Source organism: Anabrus simplex, chromosome 5 (genome assembly GCF_040414725.1).
Source record: "Anabrus simplex isolate iqAnaSimp1 chromosome 5, ASM4041472v1, whole genome shotgun sequence".
In the NCBI taxonomy this organism is placed as follows: domain Eukaryota; kingdom Metazoa; phylum Arthropoda; class Insecta; order Orthoptera; family Tettigoniidae; genus Anabrus; species Anabrus simplex.
In genome coordinates, this window is record NC_090269.1 from 364,980,499 (window position 1) to 364,997,513 (window position 17,015).

General features: G+C 39.9%; 1 protein-coding gene across 1 annotated transcript in view; it reads right to left on the reverse strand.

Moving 5' to 3' along the window:
* wwk (white walker) overlaps positions 1-17,015 on the reverse strand; it is a 260,834-nt gene that overhangs the window by 136,109 nt on the left and 107,710 nt on the right. The window contains exons 7-8 of the mRNA XM_067147682.2: positions 8,897-9,082; positions 4,134-4,286 (exon numbers count right to left, since the gene is read on the reverse strand). Coding sequence (XP_067003783.2) covers positions 4,134-4,286; positions 8,897-9,082 — 339 coding nt within the window. The remainder of the gene's footprint in view (positions 1-4,133; positions 4,287-8,896; positions 9,083-17,015) is intronic.

The following is a 17,015-nucleotide window of genomic DNA, read 5'->3' on the forward strand; positions in this document are numbered from 1 at the left end:
CATTTGCCACCTTTTCAGCGAAGGAGATGGAGAACTCTGGAGCAGCCATGGACTTGAACTTCCTCCGGGCTTCTGGATATGATAGCTTATCCAGCGTTTTTATCTCCTGGATCTTCTCCTCCCGCTTGAATGTGGGGCACTCCTTGGAGATTGGAGCATGCGCACCTGGGCAGTTGACGCACACAGTTGGTGGTGTGCCGTCAACCACAGCATGCTCATACTTCCCACACATTTTGCAGGTTGTCGAACCTGTACATCACAATGAGGTGTGGCCAAACTTTTGACAGTTATAGCACGTCATTGGTGCCAGAATATATGGACGAACATTCAGAAGATACATTGCCACTTTTATCCGTTCAGGTATGGTCTCGGCATCAAAGATAAGGATGAAAGCACCCGTATCGAGTAGCTTATCACCCACACGCCTCTTCAACCTCTTCACGCCGGTTACACCCCAACGTGCTAGGTACCGGATCATCGTATCATCGAAAGACTTAACCAAATATCTGTGGAACATAACTCCCTTGCAGGGGTTAAGGGTTTGGTACTTCTCCATTTTCACCTCTACCTTTCCGAATAATTTAGCTTTAAGTAGTCGTCTGGACTGTTCAGCCGTACATGTCTTAATAAGTACGGATCCATCGGGGCGCTTGCGCATCTCGTTGACTTCACCAGCAACAATTTCTTCGATGGAATTGCTGATCATGAAAGGACATTCATCAAGAAAACTCTTACCATCGACCCTGGAAGCAACCAGGAATCAAGGAAGATGTTCGTCACTTACATAATCCACTGGAACTGGAATATACCGCTTGCGTTTCTTACCTATTTTTGACGCTATTTTTTGAAGGGTTCCACCCTTTGAAAGACTTGAAAGAGAAGAGAGAGGTTCCGTTTTTTGGTCCCATGAGCACTCCGAAAATATGAAGTCGACCTTCAGCAGAGCCAAGGAGATGTACCGAAGGCAAGGCTATATACTACAGAGGGCGCCCGGTATCTGGAAGGGGTCGCTAGGAGCTACTCACCCACTAGCCATGCATCACCTTGCCACAACCTGAAACTTGTGATTGGGGGAGGATAAAACCTCCATACTAACCTATTCTACCTGAGGCAGAGAGGGTGGCCTGACAGGAAGAAATAGTGATGAAGAATAAAGAGCACAGATACCTCTCCTTTCAGGCAACTCGGGGGGACACCTTGTTAGTAGAGCGAGAGAGAGAGAGAGAGAGAGCGAGAGAGAAAAAAAGAGAGAGAGAGAGAGAGGGGGTGTCAAAGATATATGAAGATGAGAACTACAGGGTCTCACTTATAAACTGAGACCGTACGCACGGTGTTTGTACTCTGTGCTACAGCAGCTACTTCAGACTAACTTACGTCACGCGCAGCCGCCCTGCTTTAAGAGTGTATACGATCTTATATGAAATCTTACCTTATAAAAGATACTGGAAGTGTCATCCTTCATAATGAGGAACTTCATAAACACCATTAGGATTTTCTGCACACCAACAGCGAGAGTTATGACTGTTCACATGATCATTAAGATGAAACCAGGCCTCATACGAAAAGTACACAAGCTGTGGGTCGAATAAACGATCATTCAATGATTCAAGATACCACACATAATATCTCACTCTTGCGGCTGGATCAGCAGGTTTTAAACAAAGGGCCCGTGTTAACCTGTGCAGTTTGATGTTTAACAGCTTTGAAGCTCTGTGTGGAGAAGAAACTGAAACCCCTACTTGTTGTGCTAATTTTGTGTGTGATTTTTTTTTTTGCAACCATTCAAAATTCGCACCAATGTCATCTAGCTTTCCCTTGTTAAAACTGTTCATATGCATGCATGTTTTTCATTGAGCACTGAGCCAGTAGTTTCAAATTTATTTACAATTACGGGAATCTGTGCTCACGAAGGTGGCACTTCACCGAGAAATTGCTTAACAAATGCATTGTGTCCCTGTCGAGCCAACTCATACTTAAAATAACTTTTCATATGAAAATACGGTGTTGCAATGATAACTGTCTCACCAAGTTATCAGCTGAGATTCAGAGTGGCTACTGGTGCTTGGTCGAACCCGTGCACGCTCCTTGCAAGGTCAAGAACTATACGCGCGCCTCCTGTACAGCTACTTAGGTCTTGGAGAGTAGAAATGCCGCTGGACAGTCTGGGTTTATAAGAGAGACCCTGTACACGTTTCCAGCCTACTAACATGGAAGAATGCCCTAAATCACATTGGTGAAATTGAACATCCAAAAAAAATTTTGCAGCCCATAGGTACTTATTATTAGAAATTCATTTTAGAAGCTAGGAAAATCTCTAAATAATTAGTTCAGTGATCTTGAATGTGTGAACACTGTCAGATAAATTGAGATATTGTGGTGTCAGAGAAAATGTACATATCTATGATTATTAAAATTAACGATTGGGATAAGTGCCCCAGGACTCAGGACTACCTGCGAATGTCTGGCCGAGGGTCAGGCAGCCAGTATCAAACCTGACACACTGTGGCAAAACCAATGGCTAAGGGCGGAGGAGTTCTTCCTTAGAAGGCCTGATGAAGTCTTTGTATAAAAAATGAGACGTAAATTCATCAAAGTGTTACTGCCTTGTTGATGTCACAGGGGACTGCCAAAGGCTAAGGGACAAAAATCTCTCTTTAGCATTAGGCTTAGCAAGCCAACTGCACCAAGGTAAATAAATGTTGCTTTCAAAACTAAAACAAGCCTCTAATGTAGAAGTAAAATTACCAGGCATGACAATTCTACACACAGCTCATGAAATTATAATTGCCAACAATCTGAAGCTCAACGGAGGTGCAGAAAGAGATTTATATTACCTAAGGAACAGCTCAGAGTTGGAACCCTCAATATCCTTATTCTCACTAATGGCAAAGAACTCGTAGACCTTAAAGACAGGTGCAAGCATCAGATATTGGGGTTGAGTGAGATAAAGTGGAAAGGCTGTGGAAATGGATGCATGTTAAACTGGAATGGAAACATGAATGAATCCAAAAATGGAGTTTGTCTTTTTCACAAAGATGCAGATGTACAGAGAGATGGAAATGTTCATCACACTTTATTCTAAGTACTGTATATGCACCTCAAGCAGGATGTACCACAATGCCGTTCCAGCTTCCATGTCCCACACAGCTGTGTGTAGGGTGTAATTCGGAAGCGCCCAGTACACAAGCAGGAATGGAAATCAGCCAGAGAACAAGTTTTACGGTGTCCTTCAAGTTTAATGTGTTAGAATATAATGCAGAAAATGGAGTGAGAGCGGCAAGTCGTAAATAAAGTGCAGCCGTGTATGATTTGTTATAGGCATAACCAGCAAGAAAAATTGTTGGGAGCAAAGAAAACATCTCAATCTTTCAGCAGTCCGAAGAAAGGAAAATCCAAAAATGTTCTGGAGTAGGTCAGATAAGCAAGAGACAATGGCAATGCTGTAAATAATAAAATGGTGCAGTTTAAAGCATGCAAAAATGCACGTCTTGGTATTGTGGGGAAGAATTTTAAAGCAAGTAGTGGTTGGTCAGGCTGGTATATGAAAGTTCATATTGTATGTATATTTGGTTTAAAGTTATGCAAGGTTTCATAGTCAATTTTTGTACTTTCTACTCAATAACACTCAAAAACACAAACCAAAAAGGTCTTATAAAAAACAAATGAAATAAAGTGGATGAATACAACACCAAGGTTGACCAATGGAAACTACCACAACTTTTTACAGTGAGGGGAACAAACAAAGACATGTAACTCTGAGTGGTGTAATTTAAAGCAAGTCACTTTAGTTCTAATTTATTACAGTTCAATTTAAGGGAATCAAAATAAAACAAAAGTCAAGAATGTGAGTTTCTATAATATTAAAAAAATATTTTTGTTTGCTATTTGCTTTATGTCGCACCGACACAGATAGGTCTTATGGTGACGATGGGATAGGAAAGGCCTAGGAATGGGAAGGAAGCAGCCGTCGCGTTTGAACCCACTATCTCCCGGATGCGAGCTCACAGCTGCGCGCCCCTAACCGCATGGCTAACTCGCCTGGTATTAAAAAATTAACGATATTAAGTTATAGAGATAAAAAAATAATAAAGTAAGTAATAAATACTGAGAACTAATGAGTAAAACCAACATACCTGCAACTGAAGTGTAAAAAACATGATGAGAAACACAACAGCTAGGCATAGAAGAATGACTGGTATGCTGACAAAGTAGCGAAATACATTTCGCTTCCAGATTGGATACATAGGTTCAAGTCTTCCGGTTACTGGACTTACTTCCAAAGTGCCCTGTAAAAAAAAAAAAAGAAAACAGATGTGTATAAATCGCTTGAGGATATCTGATGCTCTCAAGAGTAAATGTTGGAAGGAAGGTGAGCACATTGCCCGATAAAAGGAGAAGATTTATGTTATGGCACTGGAAAGATAAGAGGAAAGTTACAAGTTGAATGAAAACCCAAGCTAAAAGTGGACTACAACAAGAATACGGTTGGAGCAGATAGGAGCACCGGGCAAATTGAGACACATTCTACTGCACAAAAAAGAGTAAAAACTCTTCTAGCATTTGGTAGACATTGTTCATTTCTATACTTATCAGCTGTACAATTAAACTGGAGGAACCAAACAGAGGTTGCACTTTCTGATTGAGCTGGGTGAACAGATATTTGAAGAGAATCTTGTAGAAGCAGCCAATCGAATGAGAAGCTCACATGTAGGAAGGCCATCACTGAAACCTGTACCAACATGATTTACAGAGATGACCTCAATCCAACCAGTGAATAAATAAGAGTATAACAAGGAGGTGCAACATGTGTTATTGTTATGACAAACCTGTTAGGAAAAAAAGTATTAGTACCCAGATTGCAAGGCTGGACTTTGTGTACCTCTGTGCTTCAATGCTTACCATTGTAAATAAAGACTTGAAGAAAAGCGTTTTTGAAGATTATTGTATTACAATTCTTTTCATAATATACTCGTTGGCTGAATGGTCAGTGGGGATTTTAATCGCTTCTGATTAACTCTTCTGGCTTGGGGACTGGGCGTTTGTGTCTGTCCGAACACTCGCCTCTTCATATCAGTCAACACACCACACTACTAATCACCACAGAAGCACGCAACAGAGATTACATCCCTCCATATAGGGTTGGCATAAGGAAGGGCATGCAGTCATAAAACAGGGCCAAATCCAATTGTGCGACACAATTCACACCCGTGACCCCACTGTTGTAGCAAAAGCGGTAGAAGAAGAATTATTTTCATAATATTATGTACAGTAGTACTTTACTTTAATTTTTTACTGCTTTTCTTGCTATATTGTTATAGATGTTGATTCCCATAGGGAATGTGAAATATTTGTTCCGAATGAGCAAATTTATAATACCAATAGAAATGGTCCGTTATTGGACATTATAAATTTTCCACCTAACTCACTCCTGGTTGCCAGCATTTCGCCCCCGTGTGCTAGGATGGACTCATCAGTTGGTACCTAGCAAACTTACCAAGACGCATGGCTAGTGCATACCGTGGAGGCCACTGCGTAAGGCTAATTGGAGCCATCGGCAGTGCCAATGCACTATGAGAGACTCCATCTCACTACCAAAAACTGATGCCTGCTTGGCCATCAGATGATACAGATGTTGATTCCCATAGGGAATCTGAAATATTTGTTCCGGGGGCAAAACGCTGGCAACCAGTAATGAGTTAGCTGGAAAATTTATAATGCCCAATAACGGACCATTTATATTGGTATTATAAATTTACTCATTCTGAACAAATATTTCAGATTCCCTATGTGAATCAACATCTATATCATCTGATGGCCAAGCAGGCACCAGTTTTTGGTAGTGAGATGGAGTCTCTCATAGTGCATTGGCACTGCCGGTGGCTCCAAATACCCTACGCACTGGCCTCCAGCCATGCATCTTGGTAGGTGTGCTAGGTACCAACTGATGAGCCCAGCCTAGCACACGGGGGCGAAATGCTGGCAACCAGGAATGAGTTAGGTGGAAAATTTATAATGTCCTATAATGGACCATTTATATTGGTATCATAAATTTACTCAATCGGAACAAATATTTCAGATTCCCTATGGGAATCAACATCTATATCATCTGATGGCCAAGCAGGCATCAATTTTTGGTAGTGAGATGGAGTCTCTCATAGTGCATTGGCACTGCCGGTGGCTCCAATTAGCCTACGCACTGGCCTCCACGGTATGCACTAGCCATGCGTCTTGGTAGGTGTGCTAGGTACCAACTGATGAGCCTAGCCTAACACACGGGGGCGAAATGCTGGCAACCAGGAATGAGTTAGCTGGAAAATTTATAATGTCCAGTAACGGATCATTTATATGGTATTATATTGTTATAAAACACATTCATATTGGGTAATAATAATGTACTTCATTACAAGAGTGGCATCATTTTATTGGTTGTTTCTTAGTGTCAGGCATAGTCTCATTATAATGTAGTTCCAAGAAGTTGAATCAAACACTGAAATGGTTTGAATGACCAAATACAAATTAAAACCAGCAGGACTAGATAACTCGTCTTCCATGAAGGCATGTGCACATCATGGGTGGGACGAGTTCCTTCGTCATTTGCGGAAGCACATTATGGACAGGACGAATTCCTTCGTCATTCGCGGAAAAGTAAATGCGTGAGGAGGTAACTCAAGACCCACATTATGATAATGGGCATGACAAACTAACTTGTTTTAAGTCAAAATATATTCCCTGCTACAAATGTTTGTTTCTCAGTGGAAACTCCCTGGTTAAGAGGTTAACAAGTATAAAAACTTCTTTTAAAAATTAATAAACTTCATTGTTTGTCCGTATTAAACTAAGATTACAATGTTTTATTAAAAGTTTTGATGATGATGCTTGTTGTTTTAAGGGGCCTAACATCAAAGGTCAACGGCCCCTAATGGAACGAGACTAACAACATGAGATATGAAGTTAAATTTTAAAAAGTATCCATTGACTAGAGTTAAAAACAATGGTGATGAAGAAAAATGAGGGTGAGATTAAAACATTCAGTGGATCTAATACGCAATGCCCTATTTTCTAATAAAATAAGAGAAAATACAGGAAAACAAAGGAATAAGGCTTTGTCCGCTAGTATAGATATTAACACATAATTTATGTTAGACGTTAAAATAACGCATTAAAATGCGCAACACAAACTAAAATGAAGTCAATGGGATAAATGCGCAACTGACACAAAAAAACACTAGGACAAAGGACATCATCAAACATGATAAAAAAGACCGCTATCCCTCATAAAGCGGATGACGAGGTCTGCTGACTGCTCGTCATCTCAGAAGATAAGGGAGATTGTACTTGGAAGGTTAAGACTACGGCGCAGATCGACCAGGTCCACACACTCCGTAAGGATGTGTACCACGGTAAGATGGTCGCCGCAGGTACACACCGGAGGGGGTTCTCCTTTCAAAAGATGCGAATGAGTCAAGATACCGTGGCCGAACCGAAGACGACATAATACCATGGCTTCCCTCCACGAAGCCCGAAGGGAAGTCCTCCATACCTTCGTTGTTCCTTTAATCGCTCTAAGCTTATTGGGAAGTGGAATGGCCTGCCACTCCATCTCCCAATGGGACATAACAAGATGTTTCAGCTGAGAGCGAAATTAAAAGTTTTTGGGTCCACCATATTCAATACCTTACAATTTGGTTGTGTAGATGTAATTACAACATATTATGTTTCATTCAGTACTAGTTTCAACGCTATACTGCGTCATCATCAGCTGAACAGAGGTTTTTAGAAAAATTGGCAATCATATAAGTTTATCAACATCAACTTCATGATTTTAAATGTAATAAATGTTCTGAAATTTTGCATGCAATTGTTTATTTTTTTTATTTTATGTTTTTGTTGCCTATGGCTATGAATTATCAGCCCCTGCACAGGGTTAAATTAACACATTGTTGACAGGACCCGAGTCTACTCATGTTTGGCTGGCCAAATGTTGCTAACAGGTTCCGAGTTAACTTGGTTGACAGAATCTCGGAGCTAAAGGTTTTGTTTATTCCACGTTACCTTCACTCTTCATTCTTCTTCTGTTTTACAATTCATTTTCTTACTTTTCCGAACTTGGTTGACAGAATCTCGGAGCTGAAGGTTTTGTTTATTCCATGTTACTTTCACTCTTCATTCTTCTTCTGTTTTACAATTCATTTTCTTACTTTTCCGACCTCACGTTTACGTCATTCAAAGAGCCATACAGTAGGAAAGACAGCGCTTCCCAGACTGACCGTGTGTTTAGATCCGGACAAAATGTTTAATGAACTGTATGCGGATAAGTATTCAGAATGCCCAAGTGATTTGAATAACGCAAGTTCATTATTACAGTGTGCAGAGTGTGTTCCAGCAAAAAAAAAAAAAAAAAAAAAAGGAGTGAAATGAGGTATACATGTACAAGTTGCCACGTACCCCTTCACCAAGGTCACTGCTACACAACCTACCTCACCAAAAAACATTACTAGGACTCCTTCAGAAAGTCTTCACTATATTTCATCACAATCAGTGATTCCATGCATGCGCTTCAGCATTAAGTTGTTCAGGAAATGGCCGGGCACAGGGGATGTGCAGTGCGAGGAGTACCCGGTCAGCAATGTGTTAAGTGTGTTTAGTCATTTACGGAGGTTTTTTTTTTCAATAGTCTGAGTTTGCAAAGTATACATTTTGTTTATTTTTCATCAGTGTTCAGCTAACAAAGGTTAACAATAAAAGAAAGAATCTACATCACAGAATAAAAATATTAGAAAACATCAAATTATATTCCTAATACAAAAGATTAAATTCACATCACTAATATAAAAGGCACACAGAAAAACACATACAGTATCAATTTTGTAGTCATAAATAGTGAAGATAAACGTACCGTGAAAAGTGGGCGAGGCTCAACCAATAAATCATCACGTTGATCTAGAGTTCCCCAACGATATGCCAATTCAGCACTATACCTCTTCCATGCTTCCAAGTACACACTGGCCCAGATAACGTTGAAAAAGGAGAAGAGAACATATCCAACGTCTTCAACTGCCTGATTTTTGCCACAGAATCCTATCTGTGAGGATAAAAAGTGAACTTAGAAATAATGGGGGTCCAGAGCATAATATCAATGTGATACATTGAATTAGTAACGGAAAATGCAATTATACTTATGTAAGTGAAAGATGTTTATAACAACTAAGTAGGAATAAGTGGGAAAAATGTGTAAATGTACTGTTGACTGTATGGTTGAAGGAAAGGTAGATCTTGCAGGTATCAGAAATCAAAGAAACATTTGGAGAAAGGAAAAGTAAGTACACCTTAACCCTTACCACTCGCCTGCTGGGAGAGGCCCAACATTATGATATTCCCATTCCGGTCGCACGAGCGACATGACATTGTATCACCCACCGCTCGTCTACCGTCTCTTTGCCGGCAAAATACATGATGCTACACTGTACTGCCATCTCTTGGTTCAGCGTTAAACTTTCTAAAATCCAGATACTATTTGACAGTCAGTCGAAAACCTATTATTTAGATGGCAGTGTAGCCGTCAGCTGGGTCCAGTACACTCAAGCTCGCGAAGGCTCGAGCGATAGTAAACAAACATGATCGCCATGTGCTCCCCTAGTCATACACAGTGTACTGTTCAATGTTGTGTATGTCGAGTAATCATATAAAACTCCAGTATTTTTGCACCTATACTCCTTCCTTCTACCTGAAAGAAAATATCTAATAGCATTTGACGACGCCTACAAGTGAACTGGCGATGGTCAATTTGTGTACCTTAACCCAACATGTAGCGGATGCTGACGGCTGGCACAATTATAATCAACAAATCCTGATTTCAAGAAATCATTGTTTACAGTAGTTTCAGACTAACCACCATGAAGTATAAAACCAGGGACTGAATTAGAGTTTTTCAATTGTCTGTTACAGATAATTTGTTCAGTGAAATTACTAACGAAACCAATCAGTATGCGATAACGATAGTAATAACAATAATAATGAAAATAGTGCTATTTCCAAAACCATGAAAGAATAATACAGGTCATATAAGATAGAAATTATTTAAAATACGAGTAGCAGACAACACAGAGAACTTTAATTTGAGGGGTAAGAGTTAATGTGAGGAGCTTGAATGGAAAACCTCTTCAAGGGAAGTTATAATGTGTATTGGTTTTACATCTCAATAATTACCTTTACAGTAATTGGTAATGTAATGTGCCACAAAAGTTTGTTACACAGTTCTCTTATGTAGCGATAACTTTACTGACTCAAGGTTGGCATATCTGAGCAACTTAAAATAGGCCTACCATTTGACTGAGCCATGGCTGACTCAGGCAACTTATGCTCAGAAAACCAGTGATCTACCACCTGACTCACCAGGACAAGTAAGAAAGGTGGAGAAAACACAGCAAACAAGTAGATAAACATGAACTTGAAAGAGGAGAATGGCAGGTGTGTTTATTTTTTTAAGGGAAGTACAACTAGCCAATCCAAACAGAAGAGTCTATTGATGATAATTTGATAGGAGATCAAACATAGAGGTGAGGATTTTAAAGAACACTGAGGGACCTAAATAAGACAGTTGGAACTGATGATATTTCCACACAATTACAGACTGCCCCTGCATAATTTACGCATCCCAAATTTTTTGTTTCAATGTGGGTGTTCCATATGCATTTTGAAATAAAGATGTCAAGTATCAGCTTTCTATTTGTGGAACCTGGTGTCCCAAATACTGCACAACTTCCTGTATATATTTTATTCCCTGTTTATTAGTGTTCCTGTATTTTTTGTGAAGAAAAAGTGTGTTAATTATTTGGGAAAATATGGTATATACAACTTTCAATACAAATATTTAATTAGCTATACAAATGTCAAAAGAAAATATCAATACAGTATTTATTTTAATTCTTGTTTAATAGTGTTTTTTTTTTTTACATCTACTGTATGTTATAGTGTAATATTTATACTGAACTTTTGATGTATCCACAATGACGCACACAAAATGCTGTCAACTTTTTTACACGGATTTATTTACAATTATTTACAAATTAAATTAAATGCACATGACATTAATCATTGTATCACAAACAAAACACTTCACTCTGGGAACATCAACAAGCTGCCATTTTAAGAATTGCCTATCACAGCATCTGGAGGTTGTAACCTAAAAACACAGCTGAAACCGACTGCCTACATCGGCATGTCAGCCTAACCACAACACGTGTTCACCAGTGAAACTCCTATTAAACAATAACACGTCTCTCCCATCAAGACCAGCTTTTTATATACGTGCCTAGCCAGGCTTCTAGAAAGATATATTACCAAAATACCTTCTCGTAAATTCTCGAGTGCCTAACAACATGGTTATAATGTACAGAATATTCCACCATCATCTCGTCTGATCTAGAGCCATTCTGGATGTTACAGTGTGATTCACAATTCTGTAGCAGATTACACATCATATACAGATAATAATAAATTATATACAGGTTCTTACATTAATTAAACATATATAAGTGTCTATATGCAGAACATGTTTCATGATATAATCTCACAAACACTGCGATCATATTGTCTGTGCACATGACGTAAATAATAATAATAATAATAATAATAATAATAATAATAATAATAATAATAATAATAATAATAATAATAATAATAATAATAATAATAATAATAATTTGAGCCTGATACTTGCATTATTTACCTATGGGTGAGAGAATATTGTTTTCAAATTATATCCATTCATCACATTTGCGTCACTTTTGTTACATTTAACGAAGTCAATACTCGAAAGTATGGCTTCCTTCTTAACAATCTATTTCAGTCAGAAAGTTACTAGATTCAGATGTTATAAGCCAATACCAGCAGCAGAAACAGGGAAGATTGAACATCATGTTGAAGATTCAAAAAACTTCTGAAATTACATGAGTTGTACGTGGACAAAGGTGACATCCTGGTAGCTTTGATGTTATGTCACATTTTACTAATATACCAATAGAAGAAACGTTTGCTTACATCAGACAATACCTGTCTGAGGACTTGACCAATCTGGTAGCATTTAAAGTTAAAAATTTCATTGTTCCGTATTGAAAAATATTACAGTTAAAATTGAAATAATTGATAAAGAGATTCAACCTATTCAATACAAAAGAAAAAAAGAAATGTAGTGAATTACATTCCCATTTAATAATAAGTAGAAATAGTACCGGTTTCGACCCTAGTCCAGGTCATCATCAGCCGATTAAAACATGAAAAACAACGCATAGGAAAAGGAAATGAAAGATCAAGTACAGTCCGGATCAGTAGAAGAGGCGATATAAAAATGAATGGGGGTAGACACTGTAAAACTCAGAAGAAGTAAAATGCAAGTTCACTCAAAAGAAAACAGTGTGCAATTCTCTGAGCGGCAGTATGGCACACGCAGCGCTACGCAAAGTCCCACAATGTTTACGAATAGCGGAGAACAGTTAAATGAGCCAGTTTTTAAACAATGTCAGGCACAAAGTCACATCACAATCGAACACATACGAAGATCCATAATTGTGCAGGAGTTGAAGACGAGTAGATCCATTGAAGCAACTTGCCAGCTCCCGGTGATCAGCGTGAAACATTCAACATTAGGCACTGTGGTTTCAAACACCGAAGTAAAATGGAGAATAGCTTGAAGATCCAGTAATTTTCTTCGGTCGCGGGAAAGTAATTATATATATATATATTATATATATTATATATAATAATATATATATATATATATATTATATATTATTATTATATATATTATATTTATCTATATAATTACTTTTCCGCGACCGAGGAAAATTACTGGATCTTCAAGCTATCCTCCATTTTACTTTGGCGTTTGAAACCACAGTACCTAATGTTGAATGTGTCGTGCTGATCACTGGGAGCTGGCAAGTTGCTTCAATGGATCTACTCGTCTTCAACTCCTGCACGATTATGGATCTTCATATGTGTTCGATTGTGATGTGACTTTGTGCCTAACAGTGTTTAAAAACCGGCTCATTTAACCGTTCTCCGCTATTCGTAAACATTGTGGGACTTTGCCTAGCGCTGCGTGTGCCATGCTGCCGCTCAGAGAATTGCGCACTGTTTTCTTTTGAGTGAACTTGCATTTTACTTCTTCTGAGTTCTACAGTGTCTACCCCCATTCATTTTTATATCGCCTCTTCTACTGATCCGGACTGTACTTGATTTTTCATTTCCTTTTCCTATGCATTGTTTTTTATGTTTTAATAGGCTGATGATGACCTGGACTAGGGTCGAAACTGGTAGCATTTCTACTTATTATTAAATGGGAATGTAATTCACTACATTTCTTATTTCTTTTGTATTGAATAGGTTGAATCTGTTTATCAATTATTTCGATTTTAACTGCAATCTGGTAGCAGTCTGTTTAAAATCTACTTAATTCTATTATAAAGGGAATTATAAAAAAACTGTAAAAAGGAGCAGCAATGGGGTCACCTCTGTTACCAGTGGCTGCAAACATTTTTATGGAACACTTTTGGTCTGCTGCATTAACTACAGTGCCACTGAAACCTAAATGCTTCTATCGTTATGTAGATGACACATGTTCGGCATTAAATGATTTTGGAGCACCTAAATTCCATTAATAGGAAGATCAAGTTCACAATGGAAATATAAAATGAAGGTAAATGACCTTTATTTGATGTGCTAGTGTACAAGAAGAATGATGGTACACTTAAGAAAATGGAAATTGCAACACCATGAAGGCATTGGTCGTTTGTGTTGATTTTCAAGATATGGAACGATGCCATGTAGGTATGTAAACGATCAAAGTTTCAGACCCATTGGATTGTTGCTACAGGTCTCCCCACGTGATTGGTCGCAGAGGAATCAACTCCAGTATATGGACTCTGGTGTAGCGTAGTTGACTTGCAGTCTGTGCAGTGAAGTGTTCCCCGTCAAACATGCCTCGACGACAGAGAAGAGTACGCTATCAACAACTGTCGCCGTTTGAGAGGGCTCAGATAATTGGGCTGTGTGAGGCTGGATTATCGCTAAGGACTGTTGCTGCACGTGTTGGCTGACAGGCATCTACGGTACAACGTGTATGGCAGCAGTGGTCAAATTAAGGTACCCACACTCGTAGACCTGGCACAGGCTCAGGGCGACAGACAACTGTGAGAGAGGATCGCCGCATCATTCGGATGGCTCGGATGGAACCCCATGCAACAGCAGCGCAAATTCGAGCAGCTGTGACACCCCACGTTACACAAAAAACAGTTGGTAATCGCCTGCCTGCAGCTGGCTTATGAGCCCATGTTCCTGCAGAAAGTGTTCCATTGACCCCACAACAGCGACGTGTAAGGCTGGCCTGGTGTCGAGAAAGATCGGCGTGGGTCAACGAATGGCATAAGGTAGTCTTTAGTGATGAATCATGCTTCTGTCTTGCCCGCAGTGATCGCCGGAATTGTGTGCGCCGACGTACCAGGGAGAGGGGCCGCCCAGATCTTATTGTCGAGAGGCACACAGGGCCAACACCAAGCATTAAGGTCTGGGGTGCTATTGGCTTTAATGTGAAATTACAATTAGTGCTTGTTGAGGGCACTATGACTGCTCGACAGTACGTTGATAGGGTACTCAATCCAGTGGTTGTCCCTATGATGGCGAACATTGCTAATGGGATGTTTCAGCAGGACAATGCCTGGGTTCACACTGCACGCATCTCCAGAGAAGCTCTCCATGACATCACAACCTTAGAATGGCCCGCCAGATCCCCGGACCTCAGTCCTACTGAGCATGTGTGGGACATGATGGGTCGACAACTGGCCAACCGTCCTCAGCCACTCACAACTCTGGGACAACTGACCCGTGCGGTGCAGCAAGCATGGGACAAAATTCCTCAGGAAGCGATCCAGGGCCTTACTGACTCCATGCCTTGACGAATTCATCAATGTATTGAAGCTTGTGGTGGGCACATACTGTATTGATTGTTGTCCAAACTTGCGGTCAGAGGGACCTGAAGGTGTAATCATCGAATCACAACCGAACACTCGTCCTGCAAGTTCAATTGCAGCAATGTAGCACCACTCCTTCTGGTTGTTGCAATTTCCATTTTCTTCAGTGTATATTAGGCCATGCAATGTACAAGAAACCTACAGATTCTGAAAGATAGCTTTGTAAGTCCCTCACACTTCCCCAGGGCTGATGACCTTAGATGCTAGACCCCTTTTAAACAACAAGCATAATCATAAAGCACACTCCCCCTCCCTCCCCCGCCAAAAATCAGCTCTCCTTTGAATGTTATTTACTAGGGCGAATAACATTGCAGACGCTGACAACTGCTCAAGTGAATTAAGAGAACTGACAGATCTGGCTATAAATCAGAAGACATAGCACGAGCAGTAAAGATTAAAGAGCCTAACAGGGATAGTACAAACCAGGACTACAGAAAAAAAGTGCTCCTTCCTTACGTGGCAGGTATAACGGAGAGAATAGTGTGCATTCCAATTTCCAGCACAGACCGGAAGCTCAAATCCATTTCGACCAGTCAAAGAAAATCGTCTTCCTTCGTTATGTTGCATGTGTCTATGAAGTTCCATGTTCTGGTGGTCGCTCATATACTGGCATGTGGGCTTGTCAGTACCGGGGTGAAATAACACATCAGGTCAGTTAAGAATGTCACTTTTTCATCTTCCACAGAAAATTCTATAAACAGTCTGCCATAGCAGAACACTTCTACAGTACAGACCATCAAATCCTCTTTGACCAGACAAGGGTCATTATGCCTGTAAAAGACTTCTACACTCAACTTGTAAGGGAAGCCATACAGGCAGAGCTGCACCCAAATAACTTCAACAGGGAAGATGGCTTCAAATGATCAAATACCTGAAGACCTGTACTCCAGAAATAGAAGTGTAACGTCACCATGGCACAGTATGACGTACCCAAAAAACTGTCGGCAGAGGGTGGTTAATCAGTAACTTCCTTCCTGAACACCACTCCACAGCACAGCACGACGATCCTCAAGTCCAGTTAGTAGGGGTCGTGGATATGAGGTCATGACTTCCACCTTCCTTGAAGAATTTCTATGCTCACTGTCAGCACCAGACTTTCACATGCTTTGCCCTGATCAAGGCCAACAAAATTTGGTAGAAGGCGTGGCTTTTTTTGTTAGACTCACGTTAATCCAGATATAATATTTATTTGAATAAAGTACAACTTATTACAGTAAAACTTGCTCAAAGCGTGACCACTGTTTTTTTTTTGCTATTTGTTTTACGTCGCGCCGACAGAGATACGTCTTGTGGCGATGATGGGATAGGAAAGGCCTAGGAAGTGGAAGAAAGCGGCCGTGGCCTTAATTAAGGTACAGCCCTGGCATTTGCCTGGTGTGAAAATGGGAAACCACGGAAAACCATCTTCAGGGCTGCCGACAGTGGGGCTCGAACCCACGATCTCCCGATTACTGGATACTGGCTGCACTTAAGCGACTGCAGCTATCGAGCTCGGTGTGACCACTGTTGAACGGCAGTGTACAGAGATCGGTGAAGCTGCAGAAGTCCTTGTCATGTGATGTTGTTTAATTCTGGTATTGTAATCATTCTGGGTAAACAAAAGAAACATTTAAAGACTGAAGAATTTATGTGAATTAGAAAAAGTTTATTTGAGGAAAATATTGAAAGTTTTTCTTAATTATCGTATGAAGAAGAAGAATTACTGAACTAAATTGTATTATCATTTTATATTCTGTATATCAAGAATTGTAATTTTGAAGTGGGTTTGAAAAATTTAAAAGGGTCTTTATTTTTGAGGCAGCCTATACCGCACATGTAAATTTTTCGATTGTGAAATTGCTGTGTTTCGTAAATCAAACTCTCTTGAACTGGCCATATATGGTCATGCAATTGGATTGGTCAGAATAACGGCCTTTCCAATTGACGAAAACGGGAATCTAGAGAAATTTAGTGTACTATTGGTTACTTGTGATCTGTCCATTTCTGGCC